Genomic DNA, 20,497 nt, shown 5'->3' with positions numbered 1-20,497 from the left:
TCAACCCTCCCTTTTTTTGCCTTCCCTTCTGGGGAGGCTGTCAACCTTCCCTGGCTGGAATAAGGGAATTTCCCACAAAAAAAGGAAAAGGTTGACAGCTATGGATATACGTTAAGTTGAAAGCATGCCCATACCAGTTTAAAAGTTCTCCCCTCTCCCCAGTTCTACAAGTGTGGTGGAGGCGACCTAGCAAAAAATGATCAGCAAACAAAAATCCCCGGTATTTTTTCCTTACATAAGTCATTATAGTAACATTGGCATAAAACCCAAATGAGATGGCAAATGTGGATGGTCACATACCAGCCCCTTAAGTTACCTTGGGTTTGGGACAGTCCTTCCATTACCCACCAAACACCCTAATTAACTCCAGATACGGGAGAAAGAAATCTGAGGAACTCCAGATAATCGCCTCAGCTCATTTTATTCCTGGTTATAACAACAACAACAACAACAGGAAGCAACCCTATAACATTCACCTATAGTATACAAGCACTTTATATTATGTTTCATTCGTGACCTAAGAGGAAAAGTGACTCTTACTCTTACTTAATCTAACCACAAGGTTAGATTAGACATTTAAAGGTAAAGGTACCCCTGACCGTTAGGTCCAGTCACGGACAACTCTGGGGTTGCGGCGCTCATCTCGCTCTATAGGCCGAGGGATCCGGCGTTTGTCAGCAGACAGCATCCGGGTCATGTGGCCAGCATGACAAAGCCGCTTTCTGGCGAACCAGAGCAGCGCACGGAAACGCCGTTTACCTTCCCGCTGGAGCAATACCTATTTATCTACTTGCACTTTGACGTGCTTTCGAACTGCTAGGTGGGCAGGAGCTGGGACCGAGCAACGGGAGCTCACCCTGTCGCGGGGATTCGAACCACTGATCTTCTGATCAGCAAGCCATAGGCTCTGTGGTTTAGACCACAGCGCCACCCGCGTCATTTAGACATTTAGCTATGCTAAATTCACCAACCAAGAACTTGCACATTGAGCACTAATAATGAACCACACGTTGTATTATACTATTTTTGTGATATGCAAATGACACAAGAAGACTTGTATCATTTATTATTCCTATGATCCTTGTTTATAAAACCCTATAAAAAGTTATTTTTAAATCAAGAAAAAGAGAGACAGACAGAAACCACCAGGGGAGTGTGGGGGGGGGGTCTTGTGAACACTTACTTATACCCTTATCCTTCAGCCCACACACTGAGGTCCAATGCTGAGGGCCTTCTGGCGGTTCCCTCCCTGCGAGAAGTGAGGTTACAGGGAACCAGGCAGAGGGCCTTCTCGGTAGTGGCGCCCACCCTGTGGAACGCCCTCCCACCAGATGGAAATAAACAACTACTTGACTTTTAGAAGACATCTGAAGGCAGCTGTGTTTAGGGAAGTTTTTAATGTTTGATGTTTTATTGTGTTTTTAATATTCTGTTGGGAGCCACCAGATGGGCGGGGTATAAATAACAAATGATGATGATGATTACTGCAGCCTAGAAGAAGTCAATGGCGGTAGAAAATGGCACCAGCCATTTAGGAGGCCAATTGCAGTCAGGGGATGGGGCTCAATGTGCACTGCTCAATGTGGTCTTAAGATTAATCTGGATCTTGGTCTTAGTCCAGGATCCTGACTTTGCCTTAGTTTTGCATTCATTCCCAAACTCTGGGCCTATCGGTCTTCACCTTGCTTGGGTCACCAGCTCCTTTTGGTGGTGTAAACTGAAACGATTCGGGTGATTGGCTGCTTGGAGAAAGCCATGTGACTCTCAGAGAGCCAGCAATGGGCAGCCATTGAAGGGGACATCCTGTCAGCTGACCTAATTTCTATGAACTTTTGTAAGGGTGATATCAATGGTCTGTCCTGCCTTCTGACACCAGGCAGTAAAATGTCATGGTAAAGTTTACAAGGCGCTATCAAAAGGGTATCATGACAGGTAGCTCCCAAAGAGACCAGTCTCCAAGTCATTAAAAAACACCATTCTGTGAAGTTGATTCTGTTAAAAGCTTTGCATCACTCAAGAACAGAGACCTAGGAAATGCCTCCAAGCCTTTCTCATGATTTCTTCCCAGAATGGACTCGTGTCGGTCATCTTCACTTTCTCAGCGTTGTCTCCTGTCTCTGTAGAGAGAGACATCTTGTAGGCATCTTCCAAATCCTTTCTCCTTTGAGAGAGAAGTTGAATCCAGATGGCTTCGGTTGTCTTCCAGATGTCTTGCTGAACTAGAAACAAAGAAAAAATGGGTTAAGTGTTTGGTGGGAGGAGGTGACACCAGGAAGGAAGCTAATTACCCCTTCTAGAATTGGGGGGCTTAGGACAACTATTGCTATCAGCTTGGCTGAGCTAGAAGAAGAAGAAGAAGAAGAAGAAGAAGAAGAAGAAGAAGAAGAAGAAGAGGAGGAGTTTGGATTGATATCCCGTTTTATCACTACCCGAAGGAGTCTCAAAGCGGCTAACATTCTCCTTTGCCTTCCTCCCCCACAACAAACACTCTGTGAGGTGAGTGGGGCTGAGAGACTTCAAAGAAGTGTGACTAGTCCAAGGTCACCCAGCAGCTGCATGTGGAGGAGCGGGGATGCGAACCCGGCTCACCAGATTACGAGACTACCGCTCTTAACCACTACACCACAAATCAGCTCTGATTTATGCAACTGGCCCTGCCTCCCAACAGTGTGGGTAGGTTAACTGGTGTTTGGTGGGAACCCCCAATTACTAGCACAGGGAGGCAGGCCAGCCCAACCAGCTGGTGAGTCCCACGTGGCCTGAGGTGCTGCGTTGCGGTCCCACAAAGGGCGCCCACAAGGGAAGGTGTGAGCGTTCATTGTCATAGTGCGGCAAGCTTTTGGAGGAACACAGTGTAGCACAGTGCTATCCTAGAGAACCCCTATTGTTTGTATACATTACCATTCTTTAAAGCAGAGTTATCATCCGTCCTCCCCTCGTCTTTGCCTGGGTCCAGGAAAATACGGGAATCAGACATTGCTCTCTGCTTTGCTTCGTGGTTTTCCGGATCGCTGCAGTAAACAGAGGCAGGGCATGACTGAATGAACAGCACGTTTGGCTGCAGTTATTGAGGGCGGGGGGAGGAAACCAACCAGATCACAGACCAGCGGAAGAGCATATGCAAAACGCCGCAGAGCCAGTTCTTTTGGGGGCAGGCTGAGCAAAACCATGCACAGTCTTACAAATGTGACTATAGAACTGTATAACTAAGGGCTTTTCCATGCTAAACTCTGTTCCATGCTCTCCAAGAACTAGTTCACTCAGCCTCCTTGGTGCATGCCGTTCAGGGCAGGCACGCCCTCCGCCCTCCACGATCCGATGAGGGAGACCCCTTGGGCCACTTCCCAGGCAACAAAGGAGGTCCCTAGTCCAAGCTTGCTGCCCAGGAAGCGGATCCTGAAAAGTCATTCAATTGGCCAATGGCGAGCGGGCATGGGGGCAGGCCACTGCCATGTGGGGAGGGCTCAGCCTGCTCTCTGGGCACATAAGGAAGGCTTGTGCTTCAGGTTCTAGGTGGAGGTGCAAAATGTCACCCCTTGAAGATGGCACCTTTGTGCCCCCTGAGAGGGCAGTGCCCTGGTGAAATGTGCCAGGCTGCTGGGCAGAGCTGTGCTTCTGTGGCTCTTCCCAGCAGGAAGGAAAAAGCAAAGTGTGTGCTGTGTAAGCCAGCTGCTGCACTGAGCAACTTATGAGTTGTGGGGTGGGCATGCTGAGAGTCACCCCCCTCCCCTGAAACGCAGGGCGGACCGCCCCCCGCCCCCCTAGCGACGCCCCTGGCCAGATCTGGCCCACTTTGCCCTTGAAAGGAAGAGAAGTAGAATTTCCACTCTCTCGTCTACCCTCCAGCAGAAAGCAGCTAACAACGTCAACAGCTTATCAAAAGAGTATGAGGAATACTACCTCGCGGGCCTGAGTTGCAACAGGCAATACAGAAGGCAGATGGTGAAGTCCAGGCTAGAGTTGTGCGTTGCAAAGATGACGTCCCACTGCTGCTGCAGAGTCTGAAGGACGCTGAGCAGCCTCTGGTGATCAGGAAGGGAAGTCGAAAGGTAGTATAGAATGGCTCGGTTCAAGCTGCTGTACAGAATGTTTAGGACGGGTTCCTTGTGGAGAGAACCCTTTTCTGTGACCTGGCAGAAGAAAATTAAGAAGCATCAGGACGTAGCAGATCTGGGTCTGAGCATAAAGCAGGCATGGCCAAACCTGGCCCTCCAGATGTTTTGGGACTACAATTCCCATCATCCCTGACCACTGGTCCTGTTAGATAGGGATGATGGGAGTTGTAGTCCCAAAACATCTGGAGGGGCAAGTTTGGCCATGCCTTAGTACATAGTGGACCCCTTTTGCATGGGGGGGGGGGAGTCCAATTGCCTTTGACTTGTTACTGAAAATGCCTTCCTGTTCAAGATGGAAGCAGGCATGTTCCTCTAGGTTGTCAAACAACTTCACCAACATGTAGATTTGTTTGCTTCTCGCTTTGACTTACGTTTTGGTTGTTCAGGACCGGAGTGTCTCTCACACCCAGTGCTTTTTTCTGGGGGGGGGGATGCGGGGGCATGCATACCCCTAAACATTTTGTAAATCTAATGGGAGAATTAATTAAATTTAAAATAAAAATAAAAATGTTTCTTCTCTAGCACAGTGAATTGTCACTGCCCCCGATGGCGGCCTCATTTCCTGTCCCTGTGTTTCCTGGGTCTCAGACAGAAGCGAGCGTTTAATGTGTGAAGTAGGAGTTGAAATCTAGGACAGTGATTGGTCAGTCTCGTCCATTCACTGTATTTATTTCCCCCCATTTGAACTATAAAATGGTGATCTTCTTGAGTCAAAACGAGAGTACCCCTACAACATTTTTTAAAGAAAAAAAAGCACTGCTCACACCCATCTTGAAAAGGGTATTTAAGGACTTGTGGGGAGGGGACAGAGACTTGGGTGAAACTGCATATAGTAGAGACATCCCTGGCCATCATTTGCCACCATGAAGCCCTCGTAAGAATCATAGAATAACAGAGTTGGAAGACACCCTAAGGGTCATCTTTTCCAACCCCCTGCAATACCATCACCACAGCTTTTTTTAAAAAAATCCACGACAGGTGGCCATTCAGCCTCTGTTTAAAGACCTCTGAAGATGGATACCTTCTGAGGTAGTCCATTCCACTGTTGAACAGCTCTTGCTGTCAGAAAGTTCTTCATAATGTCGAGTCAGAATGTCCTTTCTTGTAATTTGAACCAGCTGATTTGCGTGCTACACTACGGAGTGGGAGGGGGGGAACAAGCTTGCTCCAACTTCCGTGTGACAACCCTTCAGATACTTGAAGATAGCTATCACATCAGTACTCCAAACATGAGAGTAAGCTGAACCAGCTACAACATGGGTAAGCAAACTAAGGCCCGAGGGCCAGATCCGGCCCAATTGCCTGCTAAATCCAGTCCGCAGACGGTCCGGGAATCAGCATGTTTTTACATGAGTAGAATGTGTCCTTTTATTTAAAATGCATCTCTGGGTTATATGTGAGGCACAGGAATTTGTTCATTTATTTATTTTTTCAAAATATAGTCCGGCCCACCACGAGGTCTGAGGGACAGTGGACCGGCCCCCTGCTGAAAAGCTTTTGCTGACCCCTGAGCTAGAAGAAGGGATGTCTAAAACCTATCCCCGCTGCATTTTTGCTTTTTAAGAGTCACAGGTAGAAACCAGGCATGCATTTGATTTGCAAAAGAAATGCGGAATGCGGTCTAGCCACTTCGCTGAAGAAGTGTGCATGCACACGAAAGCTCATACCAAGAACAAACTTAGTTGGTCTCTAAGGTGCTACTGGAAGGAATTTTTTTATTTTTTATTTTGTTTTAGTCACTTCACTGTTTATGATATGGGACAGCAGAAAGCTGTTGTCTTCTTCCCCTCTGCTTTTGTTAAGATGCATAATTGGGTGTGCTTCACAGAAACACACAATAACCCCCACTCTTAACCCCCACCTCTCTTGTGCGGGAGTTTCTGTATCCAATCACTGTTTTCCCCGTACAAATAGACTGCACAAGAATTATAATCAGGGAGCTGTCAAAACTACCCCCTCCTCCCATGGAAATTAAATTTGATAGAACGAAATCTCGGGATAATTTTCTGCACCAGGAGACTTTCGAACTGCATCGGAAAGTAAGCAAAGAAGCCCCTTACCACGGTCACTTGCTCTGCAAGGAAAAGAAGAACTTTTCTAGGGTCAGCGGCAAACATTCCAGCATAAAGCTTCTCTACCAGCTTCTGGATAAAATAGGAAATATTCACGAGAAGTGAAGGCATGGCCGACTCCGAAACATTTTTGGCATCGCCGTTCCCTGCAAGGTAGAAAAGAAGGTTTCCATTTCTGTAACGTTGTGGATTTAAAAAGGGACAAGGGTGTGGAAAACAGCAAGTTTATCTTGCTGATGAACCCAGGAGTGTTAGATCATTAAAGAGGAAAGCTCATCCTCTAGACACCAGCTCCTCGTTGGCAACTGGGACACTGAGATCCAGCGCCGAGGGCCTTCTGGCGGCTCCCTCACTGCGAGAAGCAAAGCTACAGGGAACCAGGCAGAGGGCCTTCTCGGTAGTGGCGCCCTCCCAGCAGAGGTCAAAGAGATAAATAACTATCTGACATTCAGAAAATACCTGAAGGCAGCCCTGTTTGGGGAAGTTTTTAGCCTGTGATATTTTAATGTATTTTAATATCTGTTGGAGGCCGCCCAGAGTGGCTGGGGGGACCCAGCCAGATGGGCGGGGTACAAATATATTATTATTATTATTATTATTATTATTATTATTATTATTATTATTATTATTATTATTATTATTATTATTATTATTATTTTATTATTACACTCCTTACATGATTTGCTGGGTTAAAGGATGTTTCCCTATGGCATAGGTCCTATGGCTATGCTCTCCAGGGTCTAAAAATAAACCTCATGCAGACCATTTGCTCCCATGCCTTGCTAGACAAAAATTATACCATGCTAGGTTAATGATTTGGATAGTGGGACTCTGCAAATAACCTCCATCCACCATGCTGGAATCCCCACCCCACAAAAAAATATATTGCCGGACAAAATGTGGCAATACCCCTGGGTGGCAAGGAGAAAGTCGTTTGTTTGTTTGTTGGTTGGTTTGTAGGAGACTGAATTAAGTTACAATTATAAGGAGGTTCAAGTGCTTTTAAATTCAGCTCAGAAAATATATCCAAAACGTATTTTTAAACTATGCATCTTGGGTTACGGTGCATTTAGAAATTCATGCACTGAGATAAAATGCCAATTTAAATATGCGTTCCGTGAGGAAACACATTTTTAAAATACACGATGGATACAAACTATCGTACATATTTTCTTTATAAAAAAATAAATAAATAATTCGTAGGTTAATGAGGAAATGTGACGGAACGGATTTATGAACCCACGTGAAAATGACACAACCCAGAAATATTGATTTTGCTTATTCCTAATCCGTGCAGTAGTCATTGCCACACCTTGTGAAAACAAATCCCATGAATATTTTGTGAAGTAGCACTTCCTTATGTCTGTCCTAAATCTGCAGCCTGTCATTCATTGGACTATCCTGAGTTCTAGAGGGGAAAAAATTGTCACTCAAATGCACTTTTTCTGTGCTCCCTCTCTATACATTTTACATTTACAGGGCAAAAGCGCTAAGCACCTTTTTATAGACAGGATATTGGTAATATATGTTGAGTGGCCATGAGCACTCTTGCTTCAAAGAACATAAGAAATGTCTTGCTGGATCAGACCAAGGCTGGATCTAGACACATCCAAAAAAACGTGTTGGAAATCACATTGCCGAAAGATGGAACTCCACAGCGCCATCTGGTGTCACAGTGCTATAATGCATGTAAAACACTTTTTAAATTTTATTTTACTAATGTAGCTGAGTCCCAAGTCCACTGAGTCCCGGAAGACTCCTAGAACCACCAGCTGGTATGGTTCACTTGATGCTGGCTAGTGATCCATAGTTTTCCTACCTTCTTTCTCCCCATATATGGAGTAGACCTAGCTACTTGTGGCACTCACCTTGTGTGTTTGATGCCTCCCCATCATCTTGGCCAATTATGTAGAAGATATCTATGATGGAAAGTAACAGCTCTGTCTGGAAGCACTTCCTCTGCTCGGCAGTGGCGTTCTCTTCAGAAGCCTGCACAGCAATAACATAGCAATCATCAGAGTCTGCAGGAAACACCAGTAAGGTAGACCCGAAAGAGAAATCCTGTTCCCAGCCAGGAGTCTCCAAGGAACTTTTAACAGTGAATCTTCAAGCCCATTCGGCAGACTTTACACTGCATGCTTGTGTATGGAGCCCCAGTTCATGTGAAAAGAGCGGGGGGAAATGGTGGGGGAGCTTGAAGCACCCCTTTTCCTGTCCACTGCACCCCAGGGCTCTGCTGGTTAGAAACACAGTATAGCTGAAGGAGCGTTTCCACCCCCATCATTCTGCCTGGACACTGAGGTCCAGCTCTGAGGTCCTTCTAGCGGTTGCCTCACTGTGAGAAGTGAGGTTACAGGGAACCAGGCAGAGGGCCTTCTTGGTGGTGGCACCAGAATGTCAAGGAAATAAGCAACTATCTGACTTTTAGAAGAGATCTCAAGGCAGCCCTGTTTAGGGAAGTTTTTAATGTTTGATGTTTTATTGTGTTTTTAATATTCTGTTGGGAGCCGCCCAGAGTGGCTGGGAAGACCCAGCCAGATGGGTGGTGTATAAGTTGTTGTTGTTGTTGTTGTTGTTACAAAGTAATACTGCTACTTACAGGGACCTGCCCCATTTGACCATCAGTCAGGAACACTTCAGACCGTTGGCTAATCTACACTTCAACCCAGACACTAAGATCTAGCTCTGAGGAGCTTCTGGTGGTTCCCTCATTGTGAGAAGTGAGGTTACAGGGAACCAGGCAGAGGGCCTTCTCGGTAGTGGCGCCCGCCCTGTGGAACGCCCTCCCATCAGATGTCAAACAGATAAACAACTATCTGACTTTTAGAAGACATCTGAAGGTAGCCCTGTATAGGGAGGGTTTTTTTAAAAAAATGTTTCATGTTTTATTATGTTTTCATAATGCTGGAAACATTATGGGCAACGCAGTCAGATGGGCAGGGTACAAATAATAAAATGATGGTTATTAATATTATTAGCAGTGGATTCCAGCATCCCATGGGCTTCTACTCCAAACAACTCCTCCACCTCCTCCCCTTTTAACCCCTTATCATCCTATGAAGAACACAGCATCAAGGGATGGACGCTATTTTTGTCATATGGATCCGACCTCAAGAAGTAACTCCAAGGGGTGCCACTGTCTCTCAGTGGAGAAAACGAGCATTTTTTCCATCAGGAGGAGGCGTATGAAGTCCCACACTTGTTTCCTAGCAGGGTGCAGAGAAGAAGAAAAGGCATCATTTTTCTTAGTGTCAGAGTCAGTCGCCAGGCTGTTGGAAGGTGAAATGTTGCCCTGCGGAAAGAGAAAAAGGATCAGGGAGCGACATTCTTCAAACAGTATCTTGGACTGGATAGCGGCATTCATTCTTGACTTCTCACAGACAGGGGTGTCACTGGGGGGGCAGGGCACCCCGGGTTCCAGGGTAGGAGGGGTGACTCTTAGCATGCCCTCCCCACAACTCATAAGTTGCTCAGTGCAGCAGCTGGCTTACACAGCACACACTTTGCTTTTTCCTTCCTGCTAGGAAGAGCCACAGAAGCACAGCTCCACCCAGCAGCCTGGCACATTTCACCAGGGCACTGCCCTCTCAGGGGGCACAAAGGTGCCATCTTCAAGGGGTGACATTTGGCACCTCCACCTAGAGCCTCAAGCACAAGCCAGAGCAAATCCAGTGGCTTGGGGCTTAGGACTCACCACAGAACTGCAAAAGCATTAGGTGTGCTTGCTTTACTCAGTCCACCTGGACCTGGGGTACCATCCGGCCACACCCCTTCAAGTCACAGTGAGCGTTTTGCATTTTCCCACACAATGCTTTGCGGCACCTCATTTGCATGTATGCAAATTGTGGGGGGGAAACACAAAACGCTCACTGTGACTTGAAGGGGTGTGGGCGGATGTGGGGGGTGTGTGACAAAAAAAATCCACACTGGGTACCACTTGGGCTTGCTACGCCTCTGCCCATAGAAAAGGGTGGGAAATAATAGAAACTGATAATAATAAGAGTCATAGTCAGTACAATGCAGTATCATAATTTTAAAAATCGGATACTTTTATTTAATATTTTAGCAGATCTGAGGCTAAGCACTGCATACATTAAAAACTAGCAGCAACAGAAATTTAAAAATTGTTATACATTAAAAGTCCTAGCAAAAGAGAAGTTTCATCAGTTTCTAACAGAAAAAGACACAGAGGTGGATTTCGATGGGAAGGGCATGATCCAGACATGGATCTTAGTGGAGGGGGACCCATGCTAGGATCTTGACCCTCACTCGGGCCATATGTTTAGCAAACAAAACAATCCTGCACTTAAGGGCACAGATACGCAATTATTGCTCATGTCAACAGCCGGGACGTCACTGTCTTCTGAGGGACAGAATCAACATAATGAGCCCATGAGACAATTGGCTGCTCATACCTGAGATACTGCAGGGGGGAAGATGACCAGGGCCAAGGCTTGGATGAAGTCAGAGTTGTACCAAAGAGGATCCTCAGAGTATTTGTGATAAACGAGGTAGATGAACTGCATGATATGCCCTGGGTAAGTGATCTCCCAAGAATCCTCTGTACCTGCTGGAGTCTGGATACAAACATGGGATTTATTTGTTAACATACAAATTCAAGAAGCCTTTAACTCAGCATGAAAAGTCTCTGCTGCAGGCCTTATTATTAATTATTATTAATATTAATAAGCCACACATCTGACTGGGTTGCCCCAGCCACTCTGGGCAGCTACCAACAAATTAAAACACCAAGCAGAGTAAAACATCAAGCATCTGCCCTCCAGGGTCATTTCTGCAAAGTCACATCATATGATTGACAGTCAAAGTGACCAATGGAGGGTTGGACGCTTTTTGACCTGCCCCTCTGGCCAATATACAGTTCCCCACACCTGCTTTAACTAACATGGCGGCTTGTTGGTCACGTCCAACTTATGGCAGTGGCAATTTTCAATCACCCCGTGCCAATTTCTACCTGTTTCTGTTTGAGCCAGTCATGTGCTCATGCTAGGATCAGTTTAGATCAGGGATGGGGAAACATGTGATCCTCCAGATGTTTTTGGACCAACTCCCCCAACCAGTGCGGGAAAGTTGCTAGGATTTCATGCTCCTTGTTCTGGTGATTACTCAATAATAATAATAATAATAATAATAATAATAATAACAACAACAACTCCTGGGCGACTTCCAACAGAATATTAAAAACACAATAAAACATCAAACATTAAAAACTTCCCTAAACAGGGCTGCTTTCAGATGTCTTCTAAAAGTCAGATAGTTGCTTATTTCCTTGACATCTGATGGGAGGGTGTTCCACAGGGCGGGCGCCACTACCGAGAAGGCCCTCTGCCTGGTTCCCTGTAACCTCACTTCTCGCAGGGAGGGAACCACCAGAAGGCCCTCAGAGCTGGACCTCAATGTCCGGGCAGAATGATCGGGGTGGAGACGTTCCTTCAGGTATACTGGGTCAAGGCCATTTAGGGCTTTAAAGGTCAGCATCAACCCTTTGAATTGTGCCCGGAAACGTACTGGGAGCCAATGTAGGTCTTTCAGGACCGGTGTAATATGGTCTCGGTGGCCACTCCCAGTCACTAGTCTAGCTGCCGCATTCTGGATTAATTGTAGTTTCTGGGTCACCTTCAATGATAACTTCACTTGGCCTGACTCCTGAGTGTCGACCACTTGGCAGTCTTCCTCTCCCCACTGCAGCATTGCTGTTTGGCCCTCAAGCATCCCCCCAACCTATCCGATTCTAGCCTGCAACATTCCCAGCGCTCACCTGTTTCACTATGGACTTCACCATCTCTAGCAGAAGAACCGCTCCCTCCGGGCACAACCCAACTCTGGCCACAGCATCCTTACAGTGGTTGTACAGCAGCCATTGTAACATTGAGTCCAAATCTGCCTGAAAGAACGGTTTACTGTGAATTTACAGGAGGACGACTTGCTTCCGTGTCTAAACGCGACAGCTACATATTCCTCCACCAAACAACCAAACTGCCAAGTTTGACATACGGGGTAGTGAGTATGGAGGGAGTCTAGAATTTTGTAATAGGGAGGCTTCCAAAATTCTCATTACAAGTTATTCCCTGATTCTGGAGTTCCAAATCGCCTCGTCCGCCGTGCTTCCAGAGTGAAACAATCATTCTACTTTTCATCTTCAAGGTTTTTGAAATTGTATTGCTATGTGCTGCTGTTTTGCTTGGTTCTATTATTTTTATGTAAATTGTACTTGCTTTAATTGTGACATTTTTTAAATTTCGCCCTAGGACCGCTTGGAGAAAAGCAGTCTGTTAAGCACTAACACTGCTGTGCAGAACACTGCTTTGCTCGCTTGGTCATGGCTGTCAATTCCTCCAGTTTATTCATGGCTTCTCTCCCTCTCTGCATTTCCACATTGCACATTAATTACTGCAAAAAACAACAACACCCATGATTGGCTTTATTAAGAGCCTTCTCTGTGTAGCGTTTTGCTGAGCAGGGCTACACTTACGCACATCACACCAAAATAATCTTGCTGCAATCATACGTTGAACCACAAAATTGCTTTTGTGCAGAATATTGCCAGTACACACAGCATTGACTGATGTCCTGAAATTAGTGAGAAGTCAAAAATTAAAGAATCCAAGAACTCTGGCCAGGTGGGAGATCAGTTTTAAAGTCTTCAAACAGTTTTATTATTATTATAGTACTAGTACATTAACCCCGTTAAATTAACGGGCGCTTGAACATATGTGGTCAAACTGTTGCCCTAGCAACGTCGGGGGGACATGCGCAGAGCTTGACCCGCATATGGCGGAGCCGAACCGGCACCGGAAGTGAAGGCCGCATTAATTTCCCCTGCCCTGTATGTTGATGCAACTTCTTCTTCCTCCTCCTCCTCTTCCACAGTGCCCGGATGGGATGGAACGTGAAATCCCCAATGAGGGAAGCTCTGCCATGTGCACGTGCGCAGCAGGGAGAAGGGTGGAGTGGGTGGGGCAAGAGTAGGCGCGTTAAGAAAGGGAACATGGCGCGGAGCCGGTCAGAAGCAGCAGTAGTAGTGGCAGCCGTCGTAGCAGCTGCGCGCAGGCGCACTGGTGGCGGGCTGATATTTAAAGGGACCGCACCAGCGGCTGCTGCTGCTGCCCCCGGGAAAGGAAGGAGGCGCCGGTCTCTGTTTTTTTTGGTGGGGTGGGGGGCCAGAGAGAGAGAGAGGAGGCTTCGCTTCTCCCGTTTGAGAAGATGGTGTGCGGGGGGTTCGCCTGCTCGCGCAATGCGCTGTGCGCCCTGAACGTTGTTTACGTGGTGAGTGTGACAGCCGGGTGACCCCTCCCTTCCGAAGTCTCTGCGTTCCAAGTCCCAACGGCTGTCCGTGGGGCACATGTGCAGTAGCGCAATCCCACGGACACAGGGACTGGACGCAGAGACACTTGCACTTTATTATCGTAGATTGAAACAAATTCCAGTTGAAACACAAATTCCAGGACAAGGCCCCGTTTCGCTAATTCTTCGTCAGCTAGAATTTTCATGGTCAAGGTGTACCAATTCTCTGTATGCCTATTTTTGACTTCTGGATATTACCAAGAACTCCAATTTCTACTGAAATTAGTGAGATCAACATTCTGGCATAATTATCAACCAGGTCCGTTTTTCATCTGTTATGGAGAAATGTTACTTTTCAAGAACCTACCTTGGTTTCATCTGGTGGCTCAAACACTGGGGTGGCCAAAAACAGTCCCGACAGAAGGAAGTAGATCTCAGGGACATGAACAAACTTGCTCAGGAATGTTTTGAGCTCTGCAAATCCAGGCAGCAGGTATGGGTTGCACTCAGAGGTATGGGGGCAGCTCTTTAAATTATCTAAATCAAATAACAATAACAAAATAACGCTCTCCTAAACCACTCAGAAATGGCAGAACATCGATCAGGTTTGACCTAACAAGAACAAGTATACTTAGGACCTACCCATCAAAATATTCAGCCCCGCCGAGCTGTTCTCAAGCCAGAGGCCAGCCATCATCCCCTCTTTAAATTTATGCAGCAGTGTGCGATTGTGGAGAAAATGAAGTAGGAACTTCACAGCCAGCACAACTGTGCTTGGGTGTACGTGGCTTTGTGTGAACATCATGAACCAGTCGGGCCCCAGGGTCTGGAATACCTCTTCCTGGATCCTGTGTGGAGAACACCCTGGTTAAAAGACACCACCTAGAGACACAATTGGTACATGTTTGGTTCTTGTATAGGCCCCTGTGCCCACGCCACTACATGGGTAATTCAGCAGGGCACTAGCAATTCAGCATAGTTACAAGCTTCACAAAGCTCTCTGGCACTCCACAGGGTGAAATTCAGTATCACACTATTACTTTCGTTCCGTCAGGACCAGCGACGGACCTGAGCATCTTGAATTTTAGTAGCAGCCCGCGTGACACCAACACCTGGTGCCCCACCCCACCTCTCACCTCCCTCTGCCCCATAATCCTACTTACTCAGAGGAAAAATAAAGTTCATCGGAACGCATCACATCTAGCAGCATTCTCAGCAGCTGGTTTCGTAGCCAAATCATTTTCCCAGATGTTTGGCCTAAGCCTAAAATTCAGAAAACCGAAAACAGACGTGCATGAAGTTCTGAACAACCTGGTTTAATGTTATTTGTCCTCGAGGTGGGGCAAAAGCAAATTAGTTCTTAAAGGTTAGCAAGAGCTGAGAACTAAAAATGAATATGAGAATTGTTTTACTTCTAAAAGAGCCACATTCTAAGGCAGCAATGGCCAACATGGTGCCCTCCGGATGCTGTCAGCCTTTCCGTCCCTTCTGCGCCCCTAGTGTGGACCCAACCCACTCATCCAGTCCACTCATCCCTGCTGTAGTAGCCTTGGCAACAGCCAAGCTACATCATTGCAGCTGTGGAAATCACTGGGGCTGCTCACTATTTCTTTGCGTACTTTAAACGGAACCTCTTGAATATTCAACACAGTGCCAGTCCTTACCATCTTCATAGTCCGGGCAGGTACGGCTTTCATCCACAGAGGAAGGGTATAAAGTGTAAACCAAGAACAAGCCGACCCTTTCAAAGAAAGGGGAAACAAGTCAATTTTCAGTAGCGTTACCAGTTCTGCACGACAACACTCAGCATCTTTCTTAGTGTGAGCTCAGAACACTGTTCTGGTTGGCTAAAAAAAATGTGATCAGTTGTTCACCACAGAATCCCTTAATATGGCACCCACTTTAATACCTAGAACCATGTTTTGTGTTTCTTAGTGTCTGAAAAGCCATATAACTTTTCTCTGGAAAATTGGGTGAAGATGCTCTCTGCCTTCCCTTGCTGTACTGCAAGTCACTAGGAAGATGGAGGTACAGTGGTACCTCGGGTTAAGAACTTAATTCGTTCTGGAGGTTCGTTCTTAACCTGAAACTGTTCTTAACCTGAGGTACCACTTTAGCCAATGAGGCCTCCCGCTGCCGCCATGCCACTGCCAAGCGATTTCTGTTCTTATCCTGAAGCAAAGTTCTTAACTCAAGGTACTATTTCTGGGTTAGTGGAGTCTGTAACCTGAAGCATCTGTAACCTCAGCTTCCCCCAGCAGAATGGGTGAACTTGGGAAGCGTTCATAATCCATCCCTCCAAAACAAACAAACAAACAAAACTGGTAAAAGATTTGAAATGGGGTTTGCAAAGTTTAGGGTGATGCGCAGGGCCGGATTTAGGTTTGATGAGGCCCTAAGTTACTGAAGGTAACGGGGCCCTTTATATGTCCAGCTGTCCTTTGTCAACAACAAATTGCCACTGGGTTTTTTGTGTTGAATATATGCTATATGGTAATTTAGGGACCTAATAGGTATCTCAATCCATTTGCACATGCAGAATGTAGGCACCCTATATATAGAAATGAGCGAACCAGTGATATTTTAGGGGGCAGGGCCCATTACTTACATCATAGGAGCCTACACAACACAAAACACTGTTGCTGTATGTAGGTTTTATTTTATTTGTTTTTTATCTTATATTTTGGAAATGTAGATCCAGCTTTTTCCCTTTAATTTTTTTGTGGGCCCCCAAGAGAGTGGGACCCTAAGCTATAGCTTGTTTAGCTTATACGTAAATCCGGCACTGGTGATGCCTTTGTCTCAGTCCTACTTCCTATGGATCCTTCCTGGGCCCCCCCCCCCACACACTTTGGGAAAGATGAATGATAATACCAATCAATATCTTTGATGCTGAAATGGCTGCGTAGCATATGGGACAGTACTGTACAGATCCTGCTGATGCGAGAGTGTGTAATCTCAGGGTCACTGAAGAGAATAAAAAGCCTGGGTACCATCTGCACCCGATGAGCAAGTTTCCCATTCCAGCTTCCTTTTCTGTAACAGACAAAAGGATCACTAGCAACCTTTCCTGGAAGGAGAAGAAGATGAAAACAACCAAATCTGCATTTCTCCTATACAATGCTCTACTTCCGGACCTTTGACTTCTGATGTTGCCTTGGCAACCCATCAAAAGACTGACGGAGAAATCAAATAGTTTTCTGTGTCAGGGGATAAATTGTTGTCATCGTTTCACCTCTTGCTCTCTTCCTCCTCCCCTCACGCCCATAACTCTTCTTTGATATTTGCCCTGACTTAGAGAGTTCAAATCAAACAAAAGTATTGATTTCTGGAGCTGTACGTCGGTGGAAATAAATGCTTTTCTTAGAAAAGTCAGTAGAAGACATTATCAGGATCCTGGAAGACCTTTTAATGAGAAGGAAATAGAATTCACGGGTTTCCAATATGTTTCGAAATTACAAAAGAAAGGTGCGTACTTGAGCTTTCTTGGCTGTTGTAAGGCATACCCGATATCTGTTAAATGTTCCTGAATATGCCCTTAAGAACATATCCCACGGGGTCTGTTTAAGTGTGAAGCTACAAATTATAGTAAACATGTGTTTTTAAAAAGCACTCTTAAGCTTCCAGTTATGTTCTGAAGTAACAAAAGCCACATGAATCCTTTATCTCCATTCATGAACACAGTAAGATCAGCGCCCCCACCTGCTATTTGCCTTTGACTGTACCCTTGGCAGTAAACAGCACTTTTGGGGGAGAAACTGATGCTTTTGAATTATGGTGCTGGAGGAGACTCTTGAGAGTCCCATGGACTGCAAGAAGATCAAACTTATCCATCCTTAAAGAAATCAGCCCTGAGTGCTCACTGGAAGGACAGATCCTGAAGTTGAGGCTCCAGTACTTTGGCCACCTCATGAGAAGAGAAGACTCACTGGAAAAGACCCTGATGTTGGGAAAGATGGAGGGCACAAGGAGAAGGGGATGACAGAGGGTGAGATGGTTGGACAGTATTCTCGAAGAGACTAGCATGAGTTTGGCCAAACTGTGGGAGGCATTGAAAGATAGGCGTGCCTGGCGTGCTCTGGTCCATGGGGTCACGAAGAGTCAGACACGACTGAACGACTAAACAACAACAGGAGAGTAATTTCCAGTGGGAAACCAGAAGGGACCATGTTTCATACTGGGACTTCACCCAGCTGCTTTTCTTTCAAACTAAAAACTATTTGAATTTCATTTAATGGGCAGTTTGGACCTAAGCTCCACCTAGCGTAGCATTCTTAGCAAGGTTCCCAGCAAGTAGCATGAGCTCCCCTGGGAGTTGACCAGTGGTCAGTTAGTCGACTGCAGATTATGCTGTCAATCCCTGTTCTAAAAGCTGAGCAGAAGGAGAATTTCAGACCTTCCCCTTTGCTCCATGAACAGCTGAGCAAAACTGAACAGAGGAAATGTGGAGAACTGGACATCTGCGATTGCTGAATTCTAACAAATGTTGTGGCCGCACCTTCATCCCACAAAACGTGTTGCGTGTGTTTAGCTCCTGATTCCAGACTCCATGAACATGCTGACCAGCCCACATACCTTGAAGTTTGTAGGATTTCTGTTAGGTGTTCAAAGAGAGAAATCTCCATATTTTCAGGGGCACGGCACCAAAGCTGAAAGCCAAAAGGAACAGCACTCAGAACTTTTCAGTGCCGTGTTAGGTGCAGAACCTAGAAGCCCATCTTAGGTTAACAATGTGTTTAAGTGCAGCTCTGCGTTTCTACTTGAACTTCTGTGGCATATGAAAAATCCCTTCCAAAGCATAAGGAGAGGAAGTTTTTTTTTTCCTCAGTGTGCCCCTTTTACAGCTAGAAAGAGGTGTCATGTGGCCAGCATGACTAAACTGCTTCTGGTGCAAAGGGACACCGTGACGGAAACAGAGCGCACGGAAATGCGGTCTACCTTCCCGCTGCACTGCTACCTATTCATCTACTTGCACTGGCGTGCTTTCGAACTGCTACGTTGGCAGGAGCTGGGACAGAGCAACAGGAGCTCACTCTGTTGCAGGGATCCGAACTGCTGACCTTCCGATCGGCAAGCCCAAGAGGCTCAGTGGTTTAGACCACAGTGCCACCCGCGTCCTGTCCCTCTATAGATGCCTGTTTGACACATGTTTAGGACTTGGCATGCGTGGCAAAGCTGACAAACTAAATTGCATGTTGCTCCATAAAAATCATCACCTGTGCATAGAAAACTAGCATGTCAGGTCTGGGGTGGCACCTTTCTCACTGACATCTAGTTGTCTAGATGGAAACTTATGCATGTGTTCCATTCATTCGGTAAACTTTGCATGTTGACCAATATGGTGCAAACTGGACACAGGTCAGCAACCTCACTCAATAAGGCTTACAGGGAATGAGATTTCTTTCTATAGAGAGGGGGAAGGCCCCCCCAAAAAAACTATGAAAGAGACAGGGGCGTCTTAGCCATAGAGGCTAGTGGCGCAGGGAACCATGGTGCCACGTTCTGGAGGGCACCAGGGAAGAGGCGGAAGCTGGAAGCGGCACCTCCTGGTATCAGCTCGCCTCCGACATGCCGCACCGCGGCTGGAGCCTCCTCCCTGTCAGAGGAGCCACCCTCCAACCCCTCTGGCAGCGCAGCCCTCATCCACCTTTGCCATGCCATTCTGCCGCGCCCAGAGCCTCTGTCCCGCCGGAGGAGCTGCCCGCCCGGAGGGAAACGTGGGGTTGGGGGCGCCGGGGGGACCCTTGCACCACGGCGCCAGATAAGCTTAAGACGTCCCTAGAAAGAGATTTGGCATCTTTACCTCAAAGCAGCAGACAATATGCTGGAATGCCTCCAAGTTCTTGATAGTGGGGGCCTCCAGGCTGATCTCGGCGATGCCTGCAATGGCGAAGACGAGTTGCAGAATTCTGCTGTTTAACAAATGGATCTTTCTTTTCAGCAGGTATGCCAGGAGCTGCATATGGATGGAGGAGGAATTCACTTTGGTTCACATTTTTAACGCAGACCTACCTCATTCGCACTTCCTGAAACAACATATGAATTTTGTGATGCTGTTCTCAACCCCGCCCAAATGTAGACCAAAAATGCTTAGATTAGGAGAAAGCGCATATAAAAATGCAGTACAATAGGAAGAACTGATAGCAAAAACATATATATTAGGAAAAATTACATCCACAAATATGTATATCAGGGGGCACTAAAATGTCAACAATTTTTTGTGAGAACTTTATTTTGAAAAAAAATGCAAATTGATGTGGAAATGGGACACAGAAAAATGGGAAACAGAAATCTTGAAGTTGACAAATTTGTCTGCTCCTAGACAAATAAGGGGTTATTCAATGAGGAACCCCCAAAGTATGACAGAGGTCAGCCACTGCTCCCCACAAACATTGCTAAATGAACCAGCAAAAGCTGGTTCCACATTATTTCATCCTACAGATATTTAGCACACTCCAGTTATGTCTTTTATTTTAATCCCACTGAATCACGAAGGCCCGAGGTTGTTGAGACGCCTCTCTGTCTCCCTATTTGGCTACAACTTTTTATCCAATTAGAATTGATCCAGGATGACTTAAGTTTAGTAAGTCCTCTACCAATGCAAGTGAGCGGACCTAAAAATGTTGGTGCGTCTTCAAGATCACCCATTTCTGTGATAAACTACTGCTTCACTTTCCCCACGCTTGCACTGAATGGACTCAGAAATGTGTCAACCCATTTTGCCAACACTCAGAAGAGAGAAAAAAGCTCTTCAAAACCCATCACCAAAAAGAAGGAGCCACCTCTCACAGGAAGGGACAAAGCTGTCTAAATGGCACAGCCTGGTTTTTGAAGTGAGTGGGTGGAGTAACAAACCTTCCCCCCCCCCCAAAGTGTACCTTCCTCCACTGAAGTAATTCTGAAAATTCAAAATCATCAATACTGAATTGGATTGTGCAATTATAGAACGCTACTTTCGTCTGTCTGTTGGAGAAAGAGTGCAGTGAAAATCTATTAGGAATTGTAGGT

The 20,497-nt window shown here is 46.2% G+C and overlaps 1 protein-coding gene across 1 annotated transcript in view; it reads right to left on the bottom strand.

The window, feature by feature from the left end:
• WDFY4 (WDFY family member 4) overlaps positions 1-20,497 on the bottom strand; it is a 171,294-nt gene that overhangs the window by 88,263 nt on the left and 62,534 nt on the right. Inside the window, exons 20-34 of the mRNA XM_033148038.1 lie at positions 19,293-19,445; positions 18,065-18,138; positions 16,364-16,525; positions 15,154-15,230; positions 14,653-14,752; positions 14,132-14,337; positions 13,857-14,026; positions 11,964-12,089; positions 10,603-10,764; positions 9,297-9,479; positions 8,056-8,176; positions 6,176-6,333; positions 3,901-4,130; positions 2,902-3,011; positions 2,028-2,219 (exon numbers count right to left, since the gene is read on the bottom strand). Of these exons, the coding sequence (XP_033003929.1) occupies positions 2,028-2,219; positions 2,902-3,011; positions 3,901-4,130; positions 6,176-6,333; positions 8,056-8,176; positions 9,297-9,479; positions 10,603-10,764; positions 11,964-12,089; positions 13,857-14,026; positions 14,132-14,337; positions 14,653-14,752; positions 15,154-15,230; positions 16,364-16,525; positions 18,065-18,138; positions 19,293-19,445 (2,224 nt within the window). The remainder of the gene's footprint in view (positions 1-2,027; positions 2,220-2,901; positions 3,012-3,900; positions 4,131-6,175; positions 6,334-8,055; positions 8,177-9,296; positions 9,480-10,602; positions 10,765-11,963; positions 12,090-13,856; positions 14,027-14,131; positions 14,338-14,652; positions 14,753-15,153; positions 15,231-16,363; positions 16,526-18,064; positions 18,139-19,292; positions 19,446-20,497) is intronic.

The sequence above is a fragment of the Lacerta agilis genome, chromosome 5 (assembly GCF_009819535.1).
Source record: "Lacerta agilis isolate rLacAgi1 chromosome 5, rLacAgi1.pri, whole genome shotgun sequence".
Lineage (NCBI taxonomy): Eukaryota > Metazoa > Chordata > Lepidosauria > Squamata > Lacertidae > Lacerta > Lacerta agilis.
The sequence above is the reverse complement of the archived record's forward strand: the minus strand, read 5'-3'. Positions and strand labels throughout refer to the sequence as shown.